We start from the raw sequence: 23,098 nt of genomic DNA, 5'->3' as shown, positions 1-23,098 counted from the left end.
CATTGTATATAAAATTTTCTTACATAAAACAACCTCACATTAAAAATAGACTATAAACTAGCCTCTTATAATACTGGGGGAAACCAATAGCAAAAAAGGTCCATGGTTTTATGATACAAGTTACTGTATTCTGTGGTATTTTGGAAAACTGGCAAGGAAATTTCCAACTAAGTCAATGAAAGATTAAATGATAAACTTTAATTGCTGAAAAGATAACTCAAATTTAATAAACATAAATATGTTTTGGATCCCTAGCAGGCTTCTGCAGAGTTTATTCGATAATTCTAACTTACACAATAGTCAAGGCAACAGAAAGAAGAAAAATACAGCTTGGAGGCAGAGGTTGGTCTTGATCTTGGTTTTCCTACTTCTCCTTTCCTGGGAAGCCATACATGTCATGTCTTGGCATTCTGTTCCGGCAATAGGGATAAGGAAAAAAGATAACCTCTGTTCACCCTCAGATGTTTGTTGTTGCTTTGGTCATTCCAGACTGGATGTGGCAGCCATTAACTGAGAAGTAGAACATGTGATAGGGAGTCGGAAGAGACACTCAGAAGGCAGAGTTATAAAAGAGTATTATTTATTAGAAAGAATAACAAAGTATATACATGTCATTTAACACATATGTCTGGGCTACTAGGACACTGTAATAGTGGATTTCTTCTGAAGCCTAAAATACCACGCTTCGATACTTGAGAATTTCTGCTCACAAAAAAGCTTAAGAGTTTTTTGTAAAAATTAAAATGCAGGCTGGGTGCAGTGGCTCATGCCTGTAATCCCAGCACTTTGGGAGGCCGAGGTGGGCGGATCATGAGGTCAAGAGATCGAGACCATCCTGGCCAACATGGTGAAACCCCGTCTCTACTAAAAATACAAAAATACGGGCATGCTTGCATGTGCTTGTAATCCCAACTACTCCTGCTGAGGCAGGAGAATTGCTTAAACTCGGGAGGCGGAGGTTGCAGTGAGTCGAGATCGTGCCACTGCCCTCCAGCCTGGCAACAGAGCGAGACTTCGCCTCAAAAAACAAAACAAAAAATTAAAATGTAGTAAATAAAGGTCTATTAAAAAATACTGAACAAATGTGAAGTTCTGGTAGTATCAGTGACCGTACGTATTGTAAAATATCCTTTTTGGAAAAATAGTGAATCAACCAAACACTGAAAATACATTTTCTCCTAAAATACACAAGTGTATAGTGGAAATACTGTATATGTATCCAAATAACAGCAGTATTCTTTTATCAGAAGTGAATAGCTTTATAAATTATAATGTATACATCAACCCATGCTCTTTGTGCATAGTAAGTATACTTTTGGAGTCAAAGAACTTCAAAGTACAACAAGCTCTAGATCTTTTTTGTTAGTGGTCTATATGAAGACCATGAGTAGACGAAGTGGGTTTACTTGATAAATATTTTGACGGCCTATTATGTCCCAGGCATTGTGTTAGGCACTAGCAATGCAATTATAGAATGACAGACATGTTCTCTTCCCTTGTGAAGCCTCTTGATTAATTTAATAATTAATTAATTATTAAAGCAGCAGCTGACAAACAAGCTATTGCAATATAGCATGAGAAGTGCTGACCTGGAAAGCACAGGGTTGCACACGAGAAACCAAGCCATAATGAAGAACCAGAACTGGATTTAAAGGAGTCAGAGAAGTTTCCCTGGAGGACATGATGTCTCATTTGAAGTCTTAAGGCTGTGTAGATGTTGGTCAGTCTGGTGGGGAGCAGTTAAAGAAGTAAAACATGTACAAAGTTCTGGACGTAAGAAAGCATATCTCTTTAAAGGAACTGGGGAAAAGTTCAGCATAGTTGAATCCTGGAAATGGAGAGTGGCAGTATAGAGAGATGAGGTATGCAAGAACCAGTACATGAAGAGCCTTGTAAAATGTATTAAGGCATAAGGACTTTATCATAATGAAAACAGACAGCCATTGAAAAGATTTAGGTCAAGGATATCAGAATCATGTTAGAATAATGCTTTAGAAAGATCTGTAACTACAAAGTGGAAAATGAAGGTAGGGAGGCTAATCAGGATTCTCAGCATGCCAGGTGAGATGATGGCAGAATGGACTCAGTTAGTGATGTTAGCAATGAATAGAAGTAGAAAGATTATATTTTTAGAAGTAAAATAGAGTTGGTACTTGGTTACATGTAGGTAGTATAGGAAACACAGAGTCAAGGATGTCACCTACAACTCCTGCTTGAGCAGTTAGGGAAAGGATTGTGTCATTTGCTGAGATGGGAAACAGGAATTAAAGATTTGGGAGAAGAATGCTGCGCTCTTGTTTGGACATGCTGAATCTCAGGTACTATGGGATAACCAAGTGCAAATAAATACTGGGCAAGCAATTGAATGTATGAGTCTTAAATTCTGTACAGTGCTCTGATCTAGAGATGCAAATTGGGGAGCTGTTAGGATGCAAATGGTAACTCTGCAGCCATGGGAGTGGTGACATTGCCGAGCTGCTGTGTGGAGTGATGTGAGAGCAGGCTGTTGGACTGAACTCCAACGCATACCAAAGATTAAATGTTGGGCAGAGAGACAGGAGTTGCAAATGACCTCAAATCTACCAATACTCCTGAAGCCATAGTTTGTAAATAAGTTTATATTCTTCTCGGCCAACTCTATTACCAGGCATGAAAGTCTATTTTTTTTTTTTTTTTGAGATGGAGTTTCACTCTTGTTGCCCAGGTTGGAGTGCAAGGGCGCAATCTCGGCTCACTGCAAACTTTGGCTTCTGGGTTCAAGCGATTATCCTGCCTCAGCCTCCTCAGTAGCTGGGATTACAGGCATGCGCAACCATGCCTAGCTAATTTTGTATTTTTTTTTTTAAGTAGAGACGGGGTTTCTCCATGTTGGTCAGGCTAGTCTCGAACTCCCGACCTCAGGTGATCCGCCCGCTTCGGCCTCCCAAAGTGCTGTCCCAGCACTTTTATAGGCGTGAGCCACTGCGCCTGGCCGTCTTACATTTTTCTTCTTCTCCCTTCAATTGTAAAGTCATAAATTGGTAATGAAAGCATTTAAAACACCTGAAATTAATAAACATTTGTAAAATAACTATTAAAACAATCTATGAACCACACCAATAGCCTCTGATTGCTCCAAACCTGGCTTTGACTATTTTGAGCTTTCTATATTACAACAGATCTTTACTGATACTGTAATTTTTCCTCTATCATTCTGTAAGTTTTGCCTTTCCTGATTGCCTGGATAGTCTTTAGTGGATTTGCAGCTTGGTGACAGCCTAGAGAGATTTTCTGTGGTCAAAACATGATTAAATAGAGATTTGTTGGTCAGAAGATAACCATGAACCATAATACCCACAAGGGAAAGATCCAGATGCAGTTTTGGGTGGGTCGATGGGGATTTACCTCATATGCTTTCTTTTATTTCACAAAATGTGTTCTGTTCTTTACTTTCATATCTGTAGGAACAGAAATGGGAATGTGGCCTCTAGGGTGTGCTGATGTATGTTTAACAGCTGGCTTTCAAGGAAAAAAAAGAGATCTGGTTTGTAGTGTTTACTAATTTTTTTGGTGTAAATACTCTTACCATGGCCAATTTCAAACTACCAACTTGACGGCACTGAAGGCAGAAAAAGTGTTCAGAGTTGGCTCTTGTAAGCCAGTGCAAGCTTGCTCCAGCACACTACTGGACTACGAATGATCTGCCTGTAGCCAGGAATGGGAAAATACCTTGCCCATGATAGCTTAAGGTATGAGAGAACAGAATTCTACAAAATACAGAGTTTTTACTTTAAGAAAAATGGATTTACTCATCTACAGTCTGTTTATTTGTAGACTTCGACCTTTTTCTTTTGAATTACGGACTGGCCGTATGAGTATGCATTATATAATAACCTTAGCATTGTAACTTCTATTTCTTTATTCATAAGCAATAACAGTTTCTAAAACTGGCTTGTATTTGAGATTGAAATGATGAGAATCATTTTCAATCTAATTTTTTTTTTTTTTGAGATGGGGTCTCGCTCTGTTACCCAGAGTGCTGGAGTGCTCACTGCAAGCCTCAGCCCCCTGAGTAGCTGGGACTACAGGCGCCTGCCACCACACCCGGCTAATTTTTTGTACCTTTAGTAGAGACGGGGTTTCACCATGTTAGCCAGGAAGGTCTCGATCTCCTGACCTTGTGATCCACCCGCCTCAGCCTCCCAAAGTGCTAGGATTACAGGCGTGAGCCACCGTGCCCGGCCCAATCTAATTCTTTATACCATGAACCAAATAAATTACCACTTTTATTTCAGGATATTAGTATAATCTGCATTCTAATATATTTCATAAAAGAAAATATTTTATTTCCATTACATAGGCAAAGTTTGTTTTTTCCCATATCAAAGCCAATTATTTGATGGTATACTGTACTAACCAATAATATGTGTAGAAATAATAACAGCAAAATATCTTATTTCTTTATATAATTTAATATATACCCTATTAACACCAGTGTGCAGATGTACAGTATTGACAGTATACTAAATAGTTATTATTAAAAATTACTTTAAAAATGTTTTCAACATTAGGTACTGGTGGAACCAGAGCTGTTATTTTGTACATCATATCGTTTATCTGTTGCAAAGGAAAAGTAAAATTTCCAGTAGCATTAGAAAAAAATGTACTTATCTTTTATGTAGCTATACAAAATCTCATGACATCTACTGAAAACCTCACAATTCTACTGTGCACTAATAAAAACACCTTTTCAAACAACTTGCACTTATACTGAGTTCATAAAGGTTACTATAAAAATATTGCAAACGCAATAAAAACACAATGATACCGTACAAAGTCTTTTGTTTTTTAAAAGTCAAATTTTAAAAGGCCTGTATTTATATAAATGCGCAATACTTTTTAGTGAACCTGACTAACATTTTTGTTTAGGATTATCTGATTTTAGAAAACTAAGTTAAATGTTTTTCCTTATTTTCTGTTTCAGAATGAGAAGACACTGAGAATGCACAGAGGTTTAGAAATAAGATTGGGTAAAAGCTTTATAAAGTGGGATAGCAAGCACTCTACATGTTGCCCTACCAAAGATACAAATGCCTGACTGCCCCAATTTTCTGAAATTTAACTTGAATTCTAAATCTTAACTACCCCTTTCCTTTATAATCTTTGAGATAAAAGTGTAAAGATTTTAGGTTCTCTAACAAAACCCAAAGTATCACTAAAGCCATTCTCCATTTTCAAAGAATATTTAAAGAAATGAGTATTTCAATATAAAACCTGAAAATGCTGAATTAAGACACCTTAATAACATGGCTAGCCAATTACTGACGTGACTTTCGCCTTAGAAAAAGATTATCAAAATTGGCTAAGTTCCAAATTTAAGCATTTGGTTTTATACTGTTAATATTGTACCTTTCTGATATAGATATCAAAGAAAAATGATCTGATTTTTTTCCTGAAAACAACAGTAAAATATAAATTTTTTGTGAAAAAATCCATGTCAAGATAGGAAATACATTGTTTCAAAACTCAGAATAATTGTTATGAAAGAACTATAAAATTATAAATTTCTATAAAAAAACACTGAAAATGTCTCTCTAGGAAAAAATATGCAACTTGTTAGACACAAGAAAATATGGCATTACCATAGGGTGCAGTCAACTAGGCTATGAGACTTTAAAAACTCACAAAAAGTAATTAGCACCAAAATTGTCTGAAACTTCAAATGATATACTAAAGTAGGTCTAGGTCCAAATGTTACATTTTAGAAAAGTTATATTTAACCTGGGAGCTTTCCCCAGCAATAATAAATATATTATTTTCAACCTTTAGAAAACGTTCTATCTTTACTGATTTTCATCACAATATTAAGGTAGTGTATGCTAATTATCATTTACCTTAGTTTAGGCTGGGTAGGGACAATTGAAATCCAAATATTTCCCAAATAATATGAGATTATTTGGTGGGGAGGGTGAGTGGGGAGCAGTTTTCTAAGTGAAACTTACTTTTAGCTTGTTTCATACTTTTTCTTCTAAAATGTTTTATTGGAACTCTTTATAAGAACTATATTGCTTGATTTGAATTCCACGTCCTGTTATTTTCCCTGTTCACTTTCTGGTGGTGTTACTTAAGATTTGGCTTGGGGATAGAGGTGTATAAAGGAGACAGAGCTCATAGTAGTGAAACAAGAGTTTTGAATAAGCTAATGTATATTCAAAATATATATTCAACCCTGTTATGATCAAGAGTTTAGTTTTAAGTGACATCCATGTATAAATTTACTTACAAAACAGCCAGCACACAATTTGAAACAAGGCAAACTTTTTCGGTTGTCAAAAAGTGAAATATATAACTTCTTCAATTACATATATGGCTACCAAATGTCAAACAATTCAATTCGGCCATGTTTTACTGTTGCACATAAATAATAACAAGGCAAAGAACAGCAACTAGTCCAAGGGCTTGCAGGCCAAGGAACCACAGCATAACCCAAAAGAAAATGACTATTACTGGTTCCACAATTCGTTCTCCAAAATACATCCTTGTGAAGCCCATGTTGATAAGGTTTTTGTTCAGTTCACCAAAAAGTGTTCCCATTTTCTTGTAGTCATCTCCAACAGGTTCACGAGTGTGGTTCTGTGAGTCTTCAACATCCTTAAAAAAAAAAAAAGACAAAATATAAACATAACATGAGAAATACGTAAACGTCTTTAAGAATCTTAGTTCTTTATCTTCCAAAGTGCTGGGCATACTTCAGATAATTATTCTACAAGTACCTGTTAATACAATGGGAATGTTCTTTTTGATCCTGGAATTGCACAAAAATGACTGCTCAAGTGAAGAATCATGTTTGTATTTCTCTTGTGAGTGACCATGATTTCAGAACACCCTTTTCTGCCACCCTCCTGTTTTATGAGGCAAGGCCTGATTGCTCTGTCCTGGTAAGATTCTTTTTAGACGGTTCCTTTGACACTAAGACTTTAAGAAACCGAGCCTCAGATGACCAAAGCATGTTTGCTGTTACTATTGAGCAATCCTCAGCCACTACTGCTGTGATCTTTGTCATAGGCTCAGCTAAGCAGACTTCAGCGCAGGCCCTTGCATAGTTTCCTGTTCACTATATAGATGCCCTAAATGCCTCTTATTAATTTCATCAGGAGAAACAAATAGTTTTAATACAAATTTTTTTTTTACAATACGGCCAAATGTCTACCCAGTAGTTAGTATCCCAGAAAATGTCTACGTGCACCCAATTATGCATACCAAAAGTATTATTTCTATTATCTTCCAGTTGTATTACAATTAAGGCCATGACAGTTAGTAAGCTACTGTCTCTTGGCTTCAAACCCACTCTTTGGAATTCTGCAAGCATTTCTGTCTCCCTGTTAGGCTCTGCCAATAGAGGGACCAGCGTGACACTTCACAGGTAGAGAAGGAAGAAGGAATTTGCTGTTTCCTTCAGACGGGTTTCTTAATCCTGTTAAGTCTCACTCTAGCAACAATTCTTCACTCTGACAGCAATAGTGCCTGCTAGTAATAGCAGCTGATTGCAATTTGGGGGTTTTCCAACACTTGTAGAACCAATCTCAGTGTGCCTTCTTGAGATACCAGCTCCAATTACTGGGTGCTTCTTCCTCAGATACCTGGTTCCCAGGTCTATAGGCTCCCTTCTCTGAACTGAGAAATCAGCACCAGGCAAGCAGTGACCTATTCTCAAAAGTCTGAATTTCAGCTCCATGGGGGCCTTTTTGAAGCTTCTCAGTTTCAGTAAGTCCATCTATCCCTTTTTCTTTCTGCCCAGTCCTAAGAGTGGTTGTCTTGGTGATATTTTAGTGCAGTGGTTTTTAAACTTTAGCATGCGTTAGAATCCGCTGGAGGGCTTGTTGAAGCACAGATTGCTGGGCCTACTACTAGAGTTTCTGATTCAGTAAGTCAGGGGTGAAGCTTGGAGTCCGAGAATTTGCATTTCTAGGAAGTTTCTAGGTGATGCTTATGATGCTGCTCTGGTAACCATGCTTTTCCAATACCCAGTTAACAATTACTTATATTAAGTTATCTTTGTTAAAATAATTGGTATAGTTTCTCTCCCCCCCCAGACCCTAGTAGAATCACAAAAGAAAAACTATGTCATGTAGATGAGATAATAATTTATTAAATCTATTTTATTTAGGAGGCATGATTCAAATAATTATTGAGTTATTTGCTCATAGTATGTACATGATGGAGAATTTATTATATGTTTAAAAAGCCTTTAGATATAGGGCTTCACATAATAAATATTAAATACCATTAAGTATGCCGTATAGGCCAAAGGAAAGCAAAATTAATTATCTTATAAGGGAGTGTCACAAAAATCACCTGCCACAAAGAGCCAATGAATTTGAGGAAGTTTTAAGACATTCTTCAAATATCTGAATCAAACTTACATTCTTTTAGTAGAAACCAAAGCTTGATCATTTCAGTCATCAATGAGTAAATAATCAAAAATATTTTTTTCATTAAAGAAATGAGGGCTATATGAAGCCTTATTTTCTTTTGTACACATAGAGTTTAAAATAAATCTTTAAGGGAAGAATGAAAAAAATCTAACTTTTGTTTAAAATAGAAAATCAGACAAAATGATTTTCTGTATGACTTTAAGAAATGGGCTTTTCCCATATACTAGTAATTTATGTACAGTAATGAGTACCAAGGGGGACTGATGAGGTAGTAGAAAAATGAGACTCACTGGGGCATCTTTGTTGAGTCTACATCATGTGTTCAAGCCAGATTTGCTTTTGAGCTATACTTTTATATACTTTTTTTTTTGAGACAGTTTTGTTCTTGTTGCCCAGGCTGGAGTGCAATGGCACAATCTCGGCTCACTGCAAACTCCACCTCACACTTCAAGCAATTCTCCTGCCTTAGCCTCCCAAGTAGCTGGGACTACAGGCATGCACCACCATGCCTGGCTAATTTTTTGTATTTAGTAGAGACAGGGTTTCACCATGTTGGTCACACTGGTCTTGAACTCCTGACCTCAGGTGATCCACCTGCCTTGGCCTTCCCAAGTGCTGGAATTACCAGCATGAGCCACCGTGCCCGGCCTATTTTATATAATTTTTTAAATTACTTTTGGATTTTCACTTCTATCAGAAAAAGAGTGAGAAAAACAAAATGTTGTAGAGTTATCTAGGGAGTTCACATCCAGGCTGCAACACTTTAACTGAGTGACATGACCTTAGCCAAATTACTTCACTTTTCCTGAACTTCAGTTTTCTAATCCATAAAATGATTTATGTGATCCTTTTCTGATACTGATAGTTTTCTCTTAAGTTATAATTTGTGGATCTTTTCTTTTTTTAAAAAATTGATTTCTAAATTATTTTTTCCTTCACTGATATATTACGACTGGGTCAATTTTATGTTTCTTGTACTTTGATATGATCCATAACAATATACTACATTAAAAAAAAACCCCTTATTCTTGCTTAATATTAAAGCTTTCTTTTCTTTAGGGTAGAACTTGAAGAGTCCTCGATTTAGTATGTAATTCTGCTGATCCCTCATCCCTCTCTATTTCTCCAGTGTTTAGCATGTTGATACTGTTTCTGGCCTTTTTTTCTTCATTTTTTATTAAAGTTCTTAAAAAAAATTTTTTTTTTTTTACTCTTCCCAATTTCTTGTAATCTATGCACTCATTGTACTTTGGGGTTTTTTTGTTGTTACTGAAGCTTTTTAAGACTTTTTTTTCAGTATTTTTGTGGTTTTAGTACGAAGAAAGTACCCTAATCTGGATGTGGTAGGTACTGTCTGAAGGTTTAAATTCTTTGTAAAATAAATTAAATCTACAAATTCTTGTGGGTTTTTCAGGGGAAGAAGGAGGTGTTGCAACACTTAAATCAAAATAGAGAGTTAGTAAATCAGGCCAGGCGAGGAGACAGCAATGCTCACATTATCTCAGATCTTGAGATTAGCTGGTGGGATTGAGACTGGAAGCTGAAGACCCAGTAAGGACAGGTCTGGGCAAGCTGTGGCTGTCGCAGCCTGCTGCTTCTTCTTTTTTTTAATTATAAAAAAATTTAAGCACACACAAAACTAGAGAAAATAGTATAATAAACCTATATACGTATCAACCAGATTCAGTAATTTCTAAAACTTTGCCACCTTACTGAAATACTTCTTAATCTGGGTAATCTGATGAAGAAGAAAAAAGTTTAAAAAAAAAAATCACTAGGCTAATGCCTAAAAGTAACATATCTTCACAAATGAAGTTCTGTGGAAACATCAAATATATACAGCAATGAATTGGATAGGGGGTTCAAACAACCCTAAAGGAAGACATTTAAGAATGTGGAAAGGGTGTCAGTTTCCAGGCAGGCAAAAGAAAAAAAAAAGAAAAAAGAACGTGGAAAAGGAAAATGAGCAATATTCTTCAATCAGTGAGATTATAGTCAATCTCATTACAGTATTTTATGTATCTAGGCTATCCTCTCAAATAACACAGTTCTAAAGGATACAAAGACTGGTGTGTTGGTAAATGTTTAACAATGGGCTTTGTTGGGGGTGGGGGGAAGCTCTATTTTACAGTGTTTGCCAATTCTGTTGTGATTTCCAATTTCTGTAGTGTTAGTACTTCCACTGTGGCCAATTTCAAACTATTAACAGCCAGCTCACAAAGTTCCTGAACATTTAACAACTCGCTCTTTGAGGACTGGTAGGAGCCAGGACCAGCACTTCACTGTAGGAATAAGAGATACTTGAAATAAGTTGAGGTAAAGGCCTGCATGGTTATAGTCGATGAGTTTGATCCCTCCCTTCTTTCCGTCAATTGGTGCATTTCTATTTTTTTTTTTTAAGTTTACAAAATTGACAAGCTGAGATAATTAAGTAGAATTAACTTATTACAAATATATTGCAAGTGGGTAAATTGTATTAAGAAAGGGCTATATTACGACTTGAGTTATGAAATACAATGAAATGCATGTGGTGTCACAAAACTACTACAAGTAACAACATATTGCTTTTTCTGGATTGTCTCATGCTCTATCAAAGGTCATCCGATTCAATTATTTTTAGAAGTTCTTGTTTACAATAAAATTTAAACCATCTGGCTGATTTGTGAGGAAGAGGGCTCTCTTGATGCTTCCCAGGTCAGTGAAAGGCACCACCACCCATATGCCAGATCCAAAGGTCAGAACTCTAAGGCATTCTTGACCCCCTCCCTCTCCCTCTTCCCCACGACCCATATCCAGCTCATCACCATATCCTCTTTGTTTTACCTTCTAAATATTTCTTTAAAGTGTATATACTATTCCATCTACTGCTATAATCCTAAGAGTCTACTAAGATCTCTTGACTATTCCAACAGTTTCCTAACACCGCTACTGCACAAGTCCATTAGCTCCCCTATAATCTATATACCACAATGCAGCCACAGTGGTTCTTTCCAAGTACAAATTCAATCATGACACCTCCATCCTGCTTTTAGGATTAAGGCCAAAATCTTTAACATGATCTATGAGGCCCTGCTTAGTATGGCTTCTATCTGGGTCTCTGGCCTCATTCTGTCATCAGCCTTCCTGTCTTTATTTCAGCCACAGATATCTTTCAGCTCTTGCTCGCCACAGGGATTTGCACATGTTCTTTTCTCTGCTTAAAAAACTATTTCCTCTCTCCTTTGCTTAGTTAAGGCATCCTCTCCTTTTGGTCTTAGCTTAAGCTTCAACTCAGTCTCACAGCATCAGATAATGCTCTTTCAATGCATTCTGACTCAATGCCAATGTGTGTTATTATTTGATTAATGTCTACCTGTACTATAAACTTCATGAAGTAGGAGCAGTATTTATTTTTCCTGGCCACAGATATCCTCTGATATGAATATGTAGCAAAGGCTATGTCCTGGGAATAGCAGCATATAGAAACATCTAAATAAATATTTGTTGAATAAACAGGAAGAAATTATCATGTGTTTTTCTGGCAGGCATTAGAGAAGTATTTGATAGATTTTCTACTTTGCTCTTTTTTTTGGCCAAACAAAAGATGGGCACTATTTTCCAAAATATTATTTACTAAAGTAATCTGAAAACAATGTACATATTTTTATGGGATTGGCAGTATTTCTGTTGTGGACATTACTTAGCATCCAGTCTTCTTTCCTTTTCCCTATTAGAACCTTAAATCCAGCCTTCATTCTTCAGGTGAAGTGAATTCTACCTACTCAGTTCCAGAGATGATTCTAAGAGTATTTTTCTCTTTACTAGAGCTAGTTTTGGAAAGGGCATGTGATCCACTTTGGAACAATGACTTTTGCATGTCTTTTGAAAAAATTATTCCTAGCTCTTCTGGGTCAACTTCGGAAAGTGAACCTTATTTTCTTTTATTTCTCCACATATACTCCTCAAGTAAAGAAAACTTGTACTTAATATTAGTTTTCTATTGCTTCCATAAGAATTATAAAGGTAATGGTTTAAAACAACACAAATGTATTATCTTATAGTTCTGTCTATTAGAAGTCATGTTGGCAGGACTGAATTTCTTCCTAGAGGCTCAAGAGAATCTATTTCCGTACTTTTCCAGTTGCTAGAGCTGCCCACATTCCTTGGCTCCTCTTCTTTCATCTTCAAAGCTAGCAGTACTGCACCTCTTTGACCATTCTTCAGTAGTTAACATTTTCCTCTGACTACAGTGAGAAAAAGTTTTTTTTTTAATTTAGAAACTTTTATAGCAATTTTATACCACATCATTTTTACTATATTTTACAAATGTATCAGTCAGCAATGAACTGAAAAACAAAAACCTAGCTTTTCACCACCTTTTGAGAAACACTGGTATAATGAACACCTGTATTTTTTACTGCCTACATTTAACTGTTGTTAACAAACAGAGAGAAATATAGAATTCTTCATAGAGAAATACTGTATAAAGAGGACATAAAATTAGGGGCCTCAAAAGTTTTAATTTTAAATTATTTCTTTAGCTCTTTTTAAAATAATTTCAACTTTTATTTTAGATACAGGGGGTACATGTGCAGGTTTGTTACAAGGGTATACTGCATGATGCTGAGGTTTGGGGTATATATTCCATCACTCAGGTAGTGAGCATAGTACCCAATAGGTAGTTTTTCAACCCACACTCCACTTTCTTCCTCCACTCTCTAGTAGTCCCCAGTGTCTACTGTTGCCATCCTTATGTCCATGAGTACCCAGTGTTTAGCTCCTACTTATAAGTGAGAACATGTGGTATTTGGTTTTCTGTTTCTGCATTAATTTGGTTAGGATAGTGGTCTCCAGCTGTATCCATGTTGACTGCTACAAAGGATATGACTCTGTTCTTTTTTAGGGCTGTGCAGTATTACATAATATATATACATTATGTAATAATATATGTGATATATATATATATATATATATATATATATATACACACACATATGTATCTCACATTTTCTTTATGCAATCCACCATTGATGGGCACCTAGGTTGATTCTGTCTTTGCTATTGAGAATAGCACTATGATGAACATATGGGAGCATGTGTCTTTTGGTAAAACAATTTATTTTATTTGGGTATATATGCAGTAATAGGATTGCTGGGTCGAATGGTAGCTCTGTTTGAAGTTCTTTTTTTTAAATATATATATATTTTCATTATACTTTAACTTCTAGGGTACATGTGCACAATGTGCAGGTTTGTTACATATGTATACATGTGCCATGTTGGTGTGCTGCACCCATTAACTCACCATTTACATTAGGTATATCTCCTAATGCTATCCCTCCCCCCTCCCCCCACCACACTACAGGCCCCAGTGTGTGATGTTCCCCTTCCTGTGTCCAAGTGTTCTCATTGTTCAATTCCCACCTATGAGTGAGAACATGTGGTGTTTGGTTTTTTGTCCTTGCGATAGTTTGCTGAGAATGATGGTTTCCAGCTTCATCCATGTCCCCACAAAGGACGTGAACTCATCATTTTTTATGGCTGCATAGTATTCCATGGTGTATATGTGCCACATTTTCTTAATCCAGTCTATCATTGTTGGACATTTGGGTTGGTTCCAAGTCTTTGCTATTGTGAGTAGTGCTGCAATATTAGACCTAAAACCATAAAAACCCTAGAAGAAAACCTAGGCAATACCATTCAGGACATAGGCATGGGCAAGGACTTCATGTCTAAAACACCAAAAGCAATGGCAACAAAAGCCAAAATCAGCAAAGGGGATCTAATTAAACTAAAAAGCTTCTGCACAGCAAGAGAAACTACCATCAGAGTGTTTGAAGTTCTTTGAAAAATCTCCAAACTGCTTTCCACAGTGGCTGAACTAATTTATATTCCCACCAATAATGTATAAGCATTCCCTTTTCTCCACAGCCTCGCCAGCATCTGTTTTCTGACTTTTTAGTAACAGCCATTCTGACTAGTATGAGATGGTATCTCATTGTGGTTTTGATTTGCATTTCTCTCATGAGTGATGATGAGCATTTTTTCATGGCCGCTTTTATGTCTTCCTTTGAGAAGTGTCTGTTTATGTCCTTTGTCCTTTTAAAAATCGTGTTGTTTTTTGCTTGTTAAGTTTCTTACATATTCTATATATTAGACCTCTGTCAGATTCATAGTTTGTGGAAATTTTCTCCCATTCTGTAGGCTGCCTGTTTACTCTGTTGACAGTTTCTTTTGCTGTGCAGAAATTCTTTAGTTTAATTAGGTCCCACTTGTCAATTTTTGTTCTTGTTGCAATTGCTTTTTGGGGGCTTAGCCAAAAATTCTTTGCCAAGGCCGATGTTGAGAAGGGTATTTCCTAGATTTTCTTCTAGGATTTATATAGTCTGAGGTCTTACATTTAAATATTTTGATCTTTGACAAAGCAGACAAAACAAGCAATGGGGAAAGAACTCCCTATTTAATGGCGTTGAGGACTCCCTATTTAATTGGCTAGTCATATGCAGAAGAATGAAACTGGATCCCTACCTTTCACCATATACAAGAATTAAGTCAAGACAAATTAAAAGTTCTCTGTAAATTAAGAACCCATGTGATTAGGTTTGATCCACCTGGATAATTAGGATACTCTCCACATCTCAAAGTCCTTAAATTTAATCACATCTGCAAAATTCCTTTTGCCATGTAAGATATCATATTCTCTGGTTCTGAGGATTAAGATGTGGACATCTTTGGAGAGACCATTATTATGCCTAGCATAGTATTTTATTATAAAATTATTTCTTTATATATCTATTTTCTGTCACTAGCTTTGAACCCACTAAGGGTATTAAGGGCAAGAAACATGTCTTACAAATTTTACATTAGTACTTTGTATATTGCACTGTGCCTGGCCCATCATAGACTCATAATAAGTATTTGCTGAAGGAACAATGGAAATATTCTACAATAACATACCATGCAAAAAACCCACCAAACTTTAAAACAAAGAAAACTTAAATGTAATATCAATATTCATTATATTCTCCCATGAGCATAGTTGTGAATTTTTTCAATATTTTTCAAATATTTATAAATTCTAAATTACAGAATATGACAGCTGCTAGCTAAAATTTACATGCTCAGCATAATTCCTAACCCACTGTGTTTTAAGAGCAGACACTAATACGTACAAATGAGCTCTTGGGGGTCTGATTCTCTCTCAAGATGCTTGTAATTTTCAGAGTAATAGTAGTGGTACTGCTATTAATGGTAGAGTAGGAAAGCCAACCCAAGTGCCTCCTATGTAACATGCATTGTGTTTTACATGCATTATCTTGTTTGATCTTTGCAACAATCTGTAACGGAGGGACTATTATTTCCCCCCATTTATAGATAAGGAAACTGTAAAGTTTAAGAGGAATTAAATGTCTGGACACTGACCTATACTTAGTAATTGAAAGATCTACGATGTGAACCTAGATATTCTTACTCCAGGGGACCCACCATTAATCTCTATACTGTACACACCCCTCCAGTTATTATTACATTAATAGCTAGCATCTAGTTAATCCTGCTTAGTTTTCAGAGAAATTTTATGTATTCCACCTCTGAAAAGATAAGCTATATAAATACACTTTCACTTTACACAGAATGAATACATTTTATACAGCAAAATGAGTATCACTATCTTTTTTCCTTTACATCTTTTCTCACAGTTTACAGAATACCTAAAAGTATTCAAGCAGAAAAGTTGCTCAAATTCTTATTTTCGTCTTGTACAAAAATTTAAACTAAGTAAAGCTATTTGCAGCAAGCTAGTACATTTTCATAGCTTTTAAAAGTAGTAATGAATTCAGATTCAAATGTGAAAAAAAAGATTCAGCAAGAATGAAGAGATACGTGGTTGGCAGAATTGCAGTAAGACAACAAACAAAAAACCTCCCCAACAAACAATAAGCAAACCCATAAGACTTCACATATAAACCAGTACATGAGTGCAGAAATACAGATGGAGCTTTTTTCCTGTTCTAACGTTAATCACTTTTGTCTTTACCAAAATTTATTCTTTGTACGTGAGATCCCAATGGAAAAACATTTGTCAAATGTACAGTTTCCTTCGTGGTTACACAGAGAGTACTGACTATGACATGCACATGAAGAATGTTCTCACCAAAACAGTGATACTCTTTTTTTGGTCCATGATTAAACACATACATAAAAACAGAGGGGTGTTCTAACTCATTCAAAATCGTTCTTAAAAGATACCCCAAATTAATAATGAGAAATGAAAGGTAAACCCTTAAGTAATCACTGGATTTTTGACAAGCATCTTCAAAGATAATTAAATCACAGTCTCTTACTTTAGAAATTAGGAATGAAGAGGTTAAGTCCCATAGCCCATTAACAAAAAACCAAGGCTTTGGTAGCAAACAGGACAGATTCAAATCCTGCTCTGTCATGTATCAGCTGTGTGACATTGGGCAAATTACTTAACCACTGACTCTCAGTTTCTTCACCCATAAAATGTGTATAATACCTACTTTAGAGTTGTTGTGATAAGAAAACAGATAAAAGCTTTTTGAATAAGCACTCAATATATGGTAATTATTATTACTATATTTTTGGCAGAATTTATATCTTGTGATTTTTACTTCTACTCTCTATTGTACCATGCTGCCTGAGATAATTAATGCCTTAGTGATTATCTTTCTCATGATAATTAAGTTCAGTTGTATTTTTTCAAGTGTTAGGACAATTTAATTATATAGAAATCAAAGTGGGATGTTTTCTATGGAACATCTCTACTCACGCAACAATTTGTGCACGTTAATATTGGTAGAACCTGTTTACTCACTTTGGAAAGGGCACAAGCTACATTCTATAAACAGGCTTTTGCTGAGTGAGTTGACAATTTAAGATTCACTTATAACTGTCTTCCTGTGTCCAGTATTACATGTTGTTGTGTTAATGCATATCATTACATATGCAGTATTGAAAGTCTGCTGTTTTTGCCTGTCTAGTATATATACCATATATTGTACTTGATTTAACTTTGGGGAAACCATACTTTATCTGCTCTTAGTCCATGTGTTGGTTGAAGATGTCTCCATTCCCCAGCTCCAAGTCTGCCCAATAAGAACATTTCATTTTCTTTCTTTTTTTTTTTTGCGACAGAGTCTTGCTCTGTTGCCCAGGCTGGAGTGCCATGGCGTGATCTCGGCTCACTGCAACCTCTGCCTCCCAGGTTCAAGTGATTCTCCTGCCTCAGCCGCCTGAGTAGCTGGGATTACAGGCACCCACCACCACACCTAGCTATTTTCAGTAGAGATTTTAGTATTTTTAGTAGAGATGGGGCTTCACCATGTTGGCCAGGCTGGTCTCGAACTCCTGACCTCAGGTTATCCACCCACCTCAGCCTCCCAAAGTGCTGGGAGTACAGGCGTGAGCCACCACACCCGGCTGAACATTTCATTTTCTTGGGCACGTAATTACTTAATGAATGAGTATGTAACTCAAGACAGGCCAATGAAAGCTCTAGCCAAGACTTTTACTGCAACTATTGAAAAAGAGACAGGTTTTTTTTGTGTGTTGTTTTTGTTTTTTTGAAAAAAAACAAACAAACTGTAGTTAGACAGCTGGTGAGTTGTAGGCCATCATATTACTAGGGGGTAAAGCTTGCTAAGAACAAAGCCAACATAAAGTAAAGCCAAGAAATGGATAGAGACAGTTTCATTGACATAATTTGAGAACTCAGATATAGCTAGCATATCTACTTCTGGTCTTTTTCATAACATAAGCCAATAAATTCCTATTTTCCAAAATCTAGTAGGAGTTGGATTTTTGTCACTTGAAACCAAGAGTTCTGACTATAGATGATGATAATAATAATAGCTACCACTAATCAGAATTTACCCATATGCTAGATATTGTGGTAAGCACTTTACACATTCAGCCAGGGACTAGTAGCTTGGAGATTCCCACTCTAGCAACTGACAGAGAAATGCCTTGGGCATATACACTGTTTTTCAGACTGCCAGGGATGACAGTGATGTCATTTTAAAGCCTGGTTTCCAAGGAGTAAGGGGTCAGAATAGTTTATTGTTCAATTGGTGTTCAGTCAGATGTTGAATTTAAGCCCCTTGTGCCATTGAGGCTATTGTCCTGTGTTGATGGTTCTATGTACAGCACGGAGAATGCTTTCAAGTCTACCCTGTATCCTACCATAATTGCTCCTGAGTGGGTGTAGCCTAGCACATGAGCCCTGCTTTCTCAAATTCTCACAGTTGACTTTGATCCCAGGAAGGCTCTTCTTGGCTCCTTCCCTGGTTCTCTCTTTAAAACTTCTGGCTGCTGTGTTGTTTTGATGGTGCCACTAGTAACATGTTTTGATATATTATGGAGCTATCAGCCTCCTATTAATTGCTCTTCACCAAGATCTGTATTGCTTTCAACAACAAACTTAGCCATGAAGTTCTCCATTCCCTTTCTCAAGTAAACAAAGTCCTCTCAGAAAAATCTATGGAGCTCTTCACTCACCCTCTTCGGCCACCCAAAGTGCTGGGATTACAGGCGTGAGCCACTGCGCCTGGCCAGATCTGCCTTTCCTCCTGGGCAGGGCTCCTGCACCATTGCACCATTCCCTGGGGTGACACCCTGCTGTAAAATTAAACACTTGAGGTTGGGGAGGAGCCCCTGGTTTTCCAGGTTACCTCTCCTGGGAGGGAACCTCTGCCCTACAGTGAGTGCAAGGAGGGGAAGGTGGGCCTCCGTGTTCTCGACTTGCTGTGCCTCGCTTAGAGACTGGTTGGGGGAAGAGAGACTTGGTCGTCTCAGCTATGCCTACCTGGAACTGAGATTCCACAACATGGAGCTAGGAGGAGGGGCAGAGAGCTGAAAAACACCAGAGGCCTACTCCTCCAGGGTGAAACTGTAGCCTGAGATTTAGTATATTTTCTTGAATGAATAATTCTTTATTTGCTGTATACCTTAAGGATGGTTCTTGGAGACTTTAAAAGATTGCTTTATTTTGTTTTGCTTAATAATTTTCAACAGTTAAATTGCTGCTTTGCTGAGGAGACAGTCTGCTGAATTCCTTACCTCATTGTTCTGGAAGCCCTACCTTGGTTATTTCTGGACATTACTTTTGATGGTGAACTGTGAGACAACTTCTGTGAGGCTGAATCAGAGGATGCTGTATGGTAGGTAGCTAGTTCTCTGGAATCAGTCCTGGGACCGTAAGCACCTTCAAGAGTGTTTATTATTCTTCACATGTCCTGTGATCAAACTCTCAGTATAAAAGTTTGACTTATAAGGATCCATTTAATCAGGCAGTTCTTACTAACATTAAAAAAAGGCTTTAAATATATACTTCAAGTTTAAATGAATTTAAAAATGGCTTTTTCTCCTTCTTCCCTATCCTTTCACACATATCATTAAGTGGGCAATTTTCCATCATTGTGCAGTAGCCTACCATGTACTTTAGCTGGTAATTAACTCATTTTTTCATTAAGCCTAAAGAAAGTTAAACAGAAACCCAAATCTCAGAATAGTCCTGTTTTTTCCTTAGTTGCCTTCAATACATTAAATGTCACACTCAAACCTATTTTTTAGAAAAACTTTTAGCACAATTAAAATACTTTCTATCATTATTTATAACTCTCTGGGGAAGTTCTTAAAAAATGTACAAGTATAAAAAGTAAATCAAGAATGCTCTGTAAACATTAAAATGGTCTCCTCCTTCTATGGCCCACATTAAATCTCTGGCAGGGCTGGGCATAGTGGCTCACACCTATAATCTCAGCACTTTGGGAGGCCGAGGTGGGCAGATCATTTGAGTTCAGGAGTGCAAGACCAGCCTGGGCAACACAGTGAGACCCTGACTCTACAAAAAAATACAGAAATTACAGAAATTAGCGGGGTATGGTGGTGTGTGCCTGTAGTCCCAGCTGCTCAGGAGGCTGAGGTAGGAAAATAGCTTGAGCCCAGGAGGCAGAGGCTGCAGTGAACCAAGATCGCACCACTGCACTCCAGCCTGGGTGACAAAGCCAGACCTTGCCTCAAAACAAACACAAAATATCTGGCAGCCCAGAAAGAAAAAAACAGCAAATAAATAAACATATTAACGCATAAATGAACAAATAAAACTATGTTGTCATTTATATTCAGCATAACATTTATAATTATTTTGCTTTAGAAACACTTTACTCTCTAGAAACAATTCAACAAACATTTTTTCTGGTACCTGTAAAGTATTAGATAAATAATACTACATCCTTAAATTTGAGAAGCTAATAATCTAGTGTGGAGGTTAACATTTATAAACAAATGCATATATTTTAAGGCAAAATGTGATCAACATTTAAGAGCTGCAAAATGCTTGGCATTTAGTTCAAAAAAGGTCAATTTGGTCAAAAACTAAATCAAAAGAATTGGCAAAAAATCCACTAATGCAGTGCTTTCAAATATTTAAATGATGTTTTTAAAAATGATATGGTGTGTTTAACTGCTTTTGTATTATTATATAAAAGGATAGCTGGTTATAGCACTGATATACCACAAACCGATTCTGTGGTTTACAAAACATCTTCACTTCAGAATTTAGTCACCTGCAAAGACTGATTTCTTGCTTTTTATTCCTCTTCATCTCAAAGGTTATCCCTATGTAGATATGCTCTGAAATATGTAAACCTTGAAAACAACAAGTAATGTTTAAATGAAATTTTTAACTTATTTCATGACACACTTATTAATTTAAAAAATGAACACTAATTGAATAGTATGTGCTGGGCAATGCTTTAAGTACTATGATCTTCAAAACATAAAGGAAACTGAGGAAGAGAGATTACGTAATTTAGTCAAGATCCCTTAGTCATTGGTGGAATCTAGACACATTCAGGCAATCTGGCTCTAAAGCCTATGTTCTAAAGCCGACACTATAGGCTTTGTTATAAATATAAAATCAATCTTGTGATGATTCACATTCTAATTGTTTCAATGTATCAGTTTTTAAAAGCAGTTTAGTTATACTTGTCTTGATTCACTTATATCAGAAAAAAATACATTTTTTTGAATATAAACTCAAGATTTTTTTTTTTTTTTGAGACAGAGTTGTACTCTGTTGCCCAGGTTGGAGTGCAGTGGCACGATCTTGGCTCACTGCAACCTCCGCCTCCCGGGTTCATGCAATTCTCCTGCCTCAGCCTCCTGAGTAGCTGGGACTACAGGTGCCCACCACCATGCCTGGCTAATTTTTTATATTTTTAGTAGAGACGGGGTTTCACCATGTTAGCCAGGATGGTCTCGATCTCCTGACCTCGTGATTCACCCGCCTCGGCCTCCCAAAGTGCTGGGATCACAGGTGTGAGCCACCGCACCCGGCTATAAACTCAAGATTTTATAGTCTTCATAATAAAACAAAAGATGACACTTAGAACTGAATCACTTGGGCCTTTCTCTCCTTTTCTCCTCCCAGTTCAAAATGCTTGCATCTTTTAATAGCCAGCATTCTCTTAGATCTGCAGTTGGCTCAACACACTCAAGCCTTAGCAAAATCATCTTTGTAGTTTTTTTTCCGGAAAATTGGCTTAGCTTGCCCCCCACAGCCACTCTGCTTCCTGTCGTAACACCGCTTTCCCTGGGCATACAGAGAATCCTTGCCCTTCTTGTACTGTGTCATTTTGTGGGGCTGGTGCTTGCCACACTTTGTACAGAAAGTCCAGCGGGTTTTAGGAATGTTTACCATGTTTGCAGGAGCGCTATCGGCACAGAAAAAAAGTAAAAATAATAATTTTAAAATGGTTTTTTGGTTTTTGCATTTTTTTTCCTGTACAATAACAGCTTCTTGTTTTATACACACATCTGGCTCACTGTAGTATAGCACCTGGTCTCAATTGTCATACTTACTATTTGATCAGGATTTTAAAAATTTCATCTTTTCTTAAAAATAAAAAACAAAACCAATCTCTAACCTTTAATCCCATTCCTACCCCCAGAAGAAAAGAAAAACTATAGAAGTTGGCACAAAGACTAAGCACACTGAGCACTTCAAAGGTGGGCTTTTTTTTTTTTTCCTATTTTTAACTGTATCCAGTTAAGAGAGAAAATGTATCATATTTGGCCAGAAAATAACCCCTTGTTTTCCCCTGAAATTTTCTTGCCTTAATACTATAGTAGTCCCCCTTATCCAGTTTCTCTTTTCCCAGTTTCAGTTAGCTGCAGTCAACTGTGGTCTGAAAATATTAAATGGAAAATTCCAGAAATAAATAATTTGTAAGTTTTAAATTGTGGGCCATTTTGAGTACAGTGATGAAATCTCACACCATCTTGCTCCATCCTGCTTGGGACATGACTCATGCTTTTGTCCAGCGTATCCATGCTGTTGACATGATCCACCCATTAGTTGCTTAGTAGTCACCTCAATTATCAGATCGACAGATCACAAGAAGGGTGACTATGATACAATAAGATTATTTTGAGATAAAGAGAGACCACATTCATACAACTTTTATTACAGTATATTATTATAATTGTTCTAATTTATTCTTATTGTTGTTAATCTCTTACTGTGTCTTTAACTTATAAATGAAATGTTATCATAGGTATGTACACATAGGAAAAAACAGTATATATAGGGTTCAGTACTATCATCAATTTCAGGCACCCACTGGGGGTCTTAGAATGTATCCCCTGTGGATAAGGGGGGACTACTGTATGTGTTTAATGAC

General features: G+C 36.7%; 1 protein-coding gene across 1 annotated transcript in view; it reads right to left on the bottom strand.

The window, feature by feature from the left end:
- Positions 1–4,432: 4,432 nt before the first annotated feature.
- The window catches only part of FAM241A (family with sequence similarity 241 member A), a 42,916-nt gene continuing 24,250 nt past the window's right edge, over positions 4,433–23,098 (bottom strand). The window contains exon 2 of the mRNA XM_054485871.2: positions 4,433–6,630. Within this exon, the coding sequence (XP_054341846.1) occupies positions 6,385–6,630 (246 nt within the window). The 3' untranslated portion in view covers positions 4,433–6,384. The remainder of the gene's footprint in view (positions 6,631–23,098) is intronic.

This window comes from Pongo pygmaeus, chromosome 3 (genome assembly GCF_028885625.2).
Source record: "Pongo pygmaeus isolate AG05252 chromosome 3, NHGRI_mPonPyg2-v2.0_pri, whole genome shotgun sequence".
NCBI classification, from domain to species: domain Eukaryota; kingdom Metazoa; phylum Chordata; class Mammalia; order Primates; family Hominidae; genus Pongo; species Pongo pygmaeus.
This window is presented reverse-complemented; position numbering and strand designations above follow the sequence as displayed.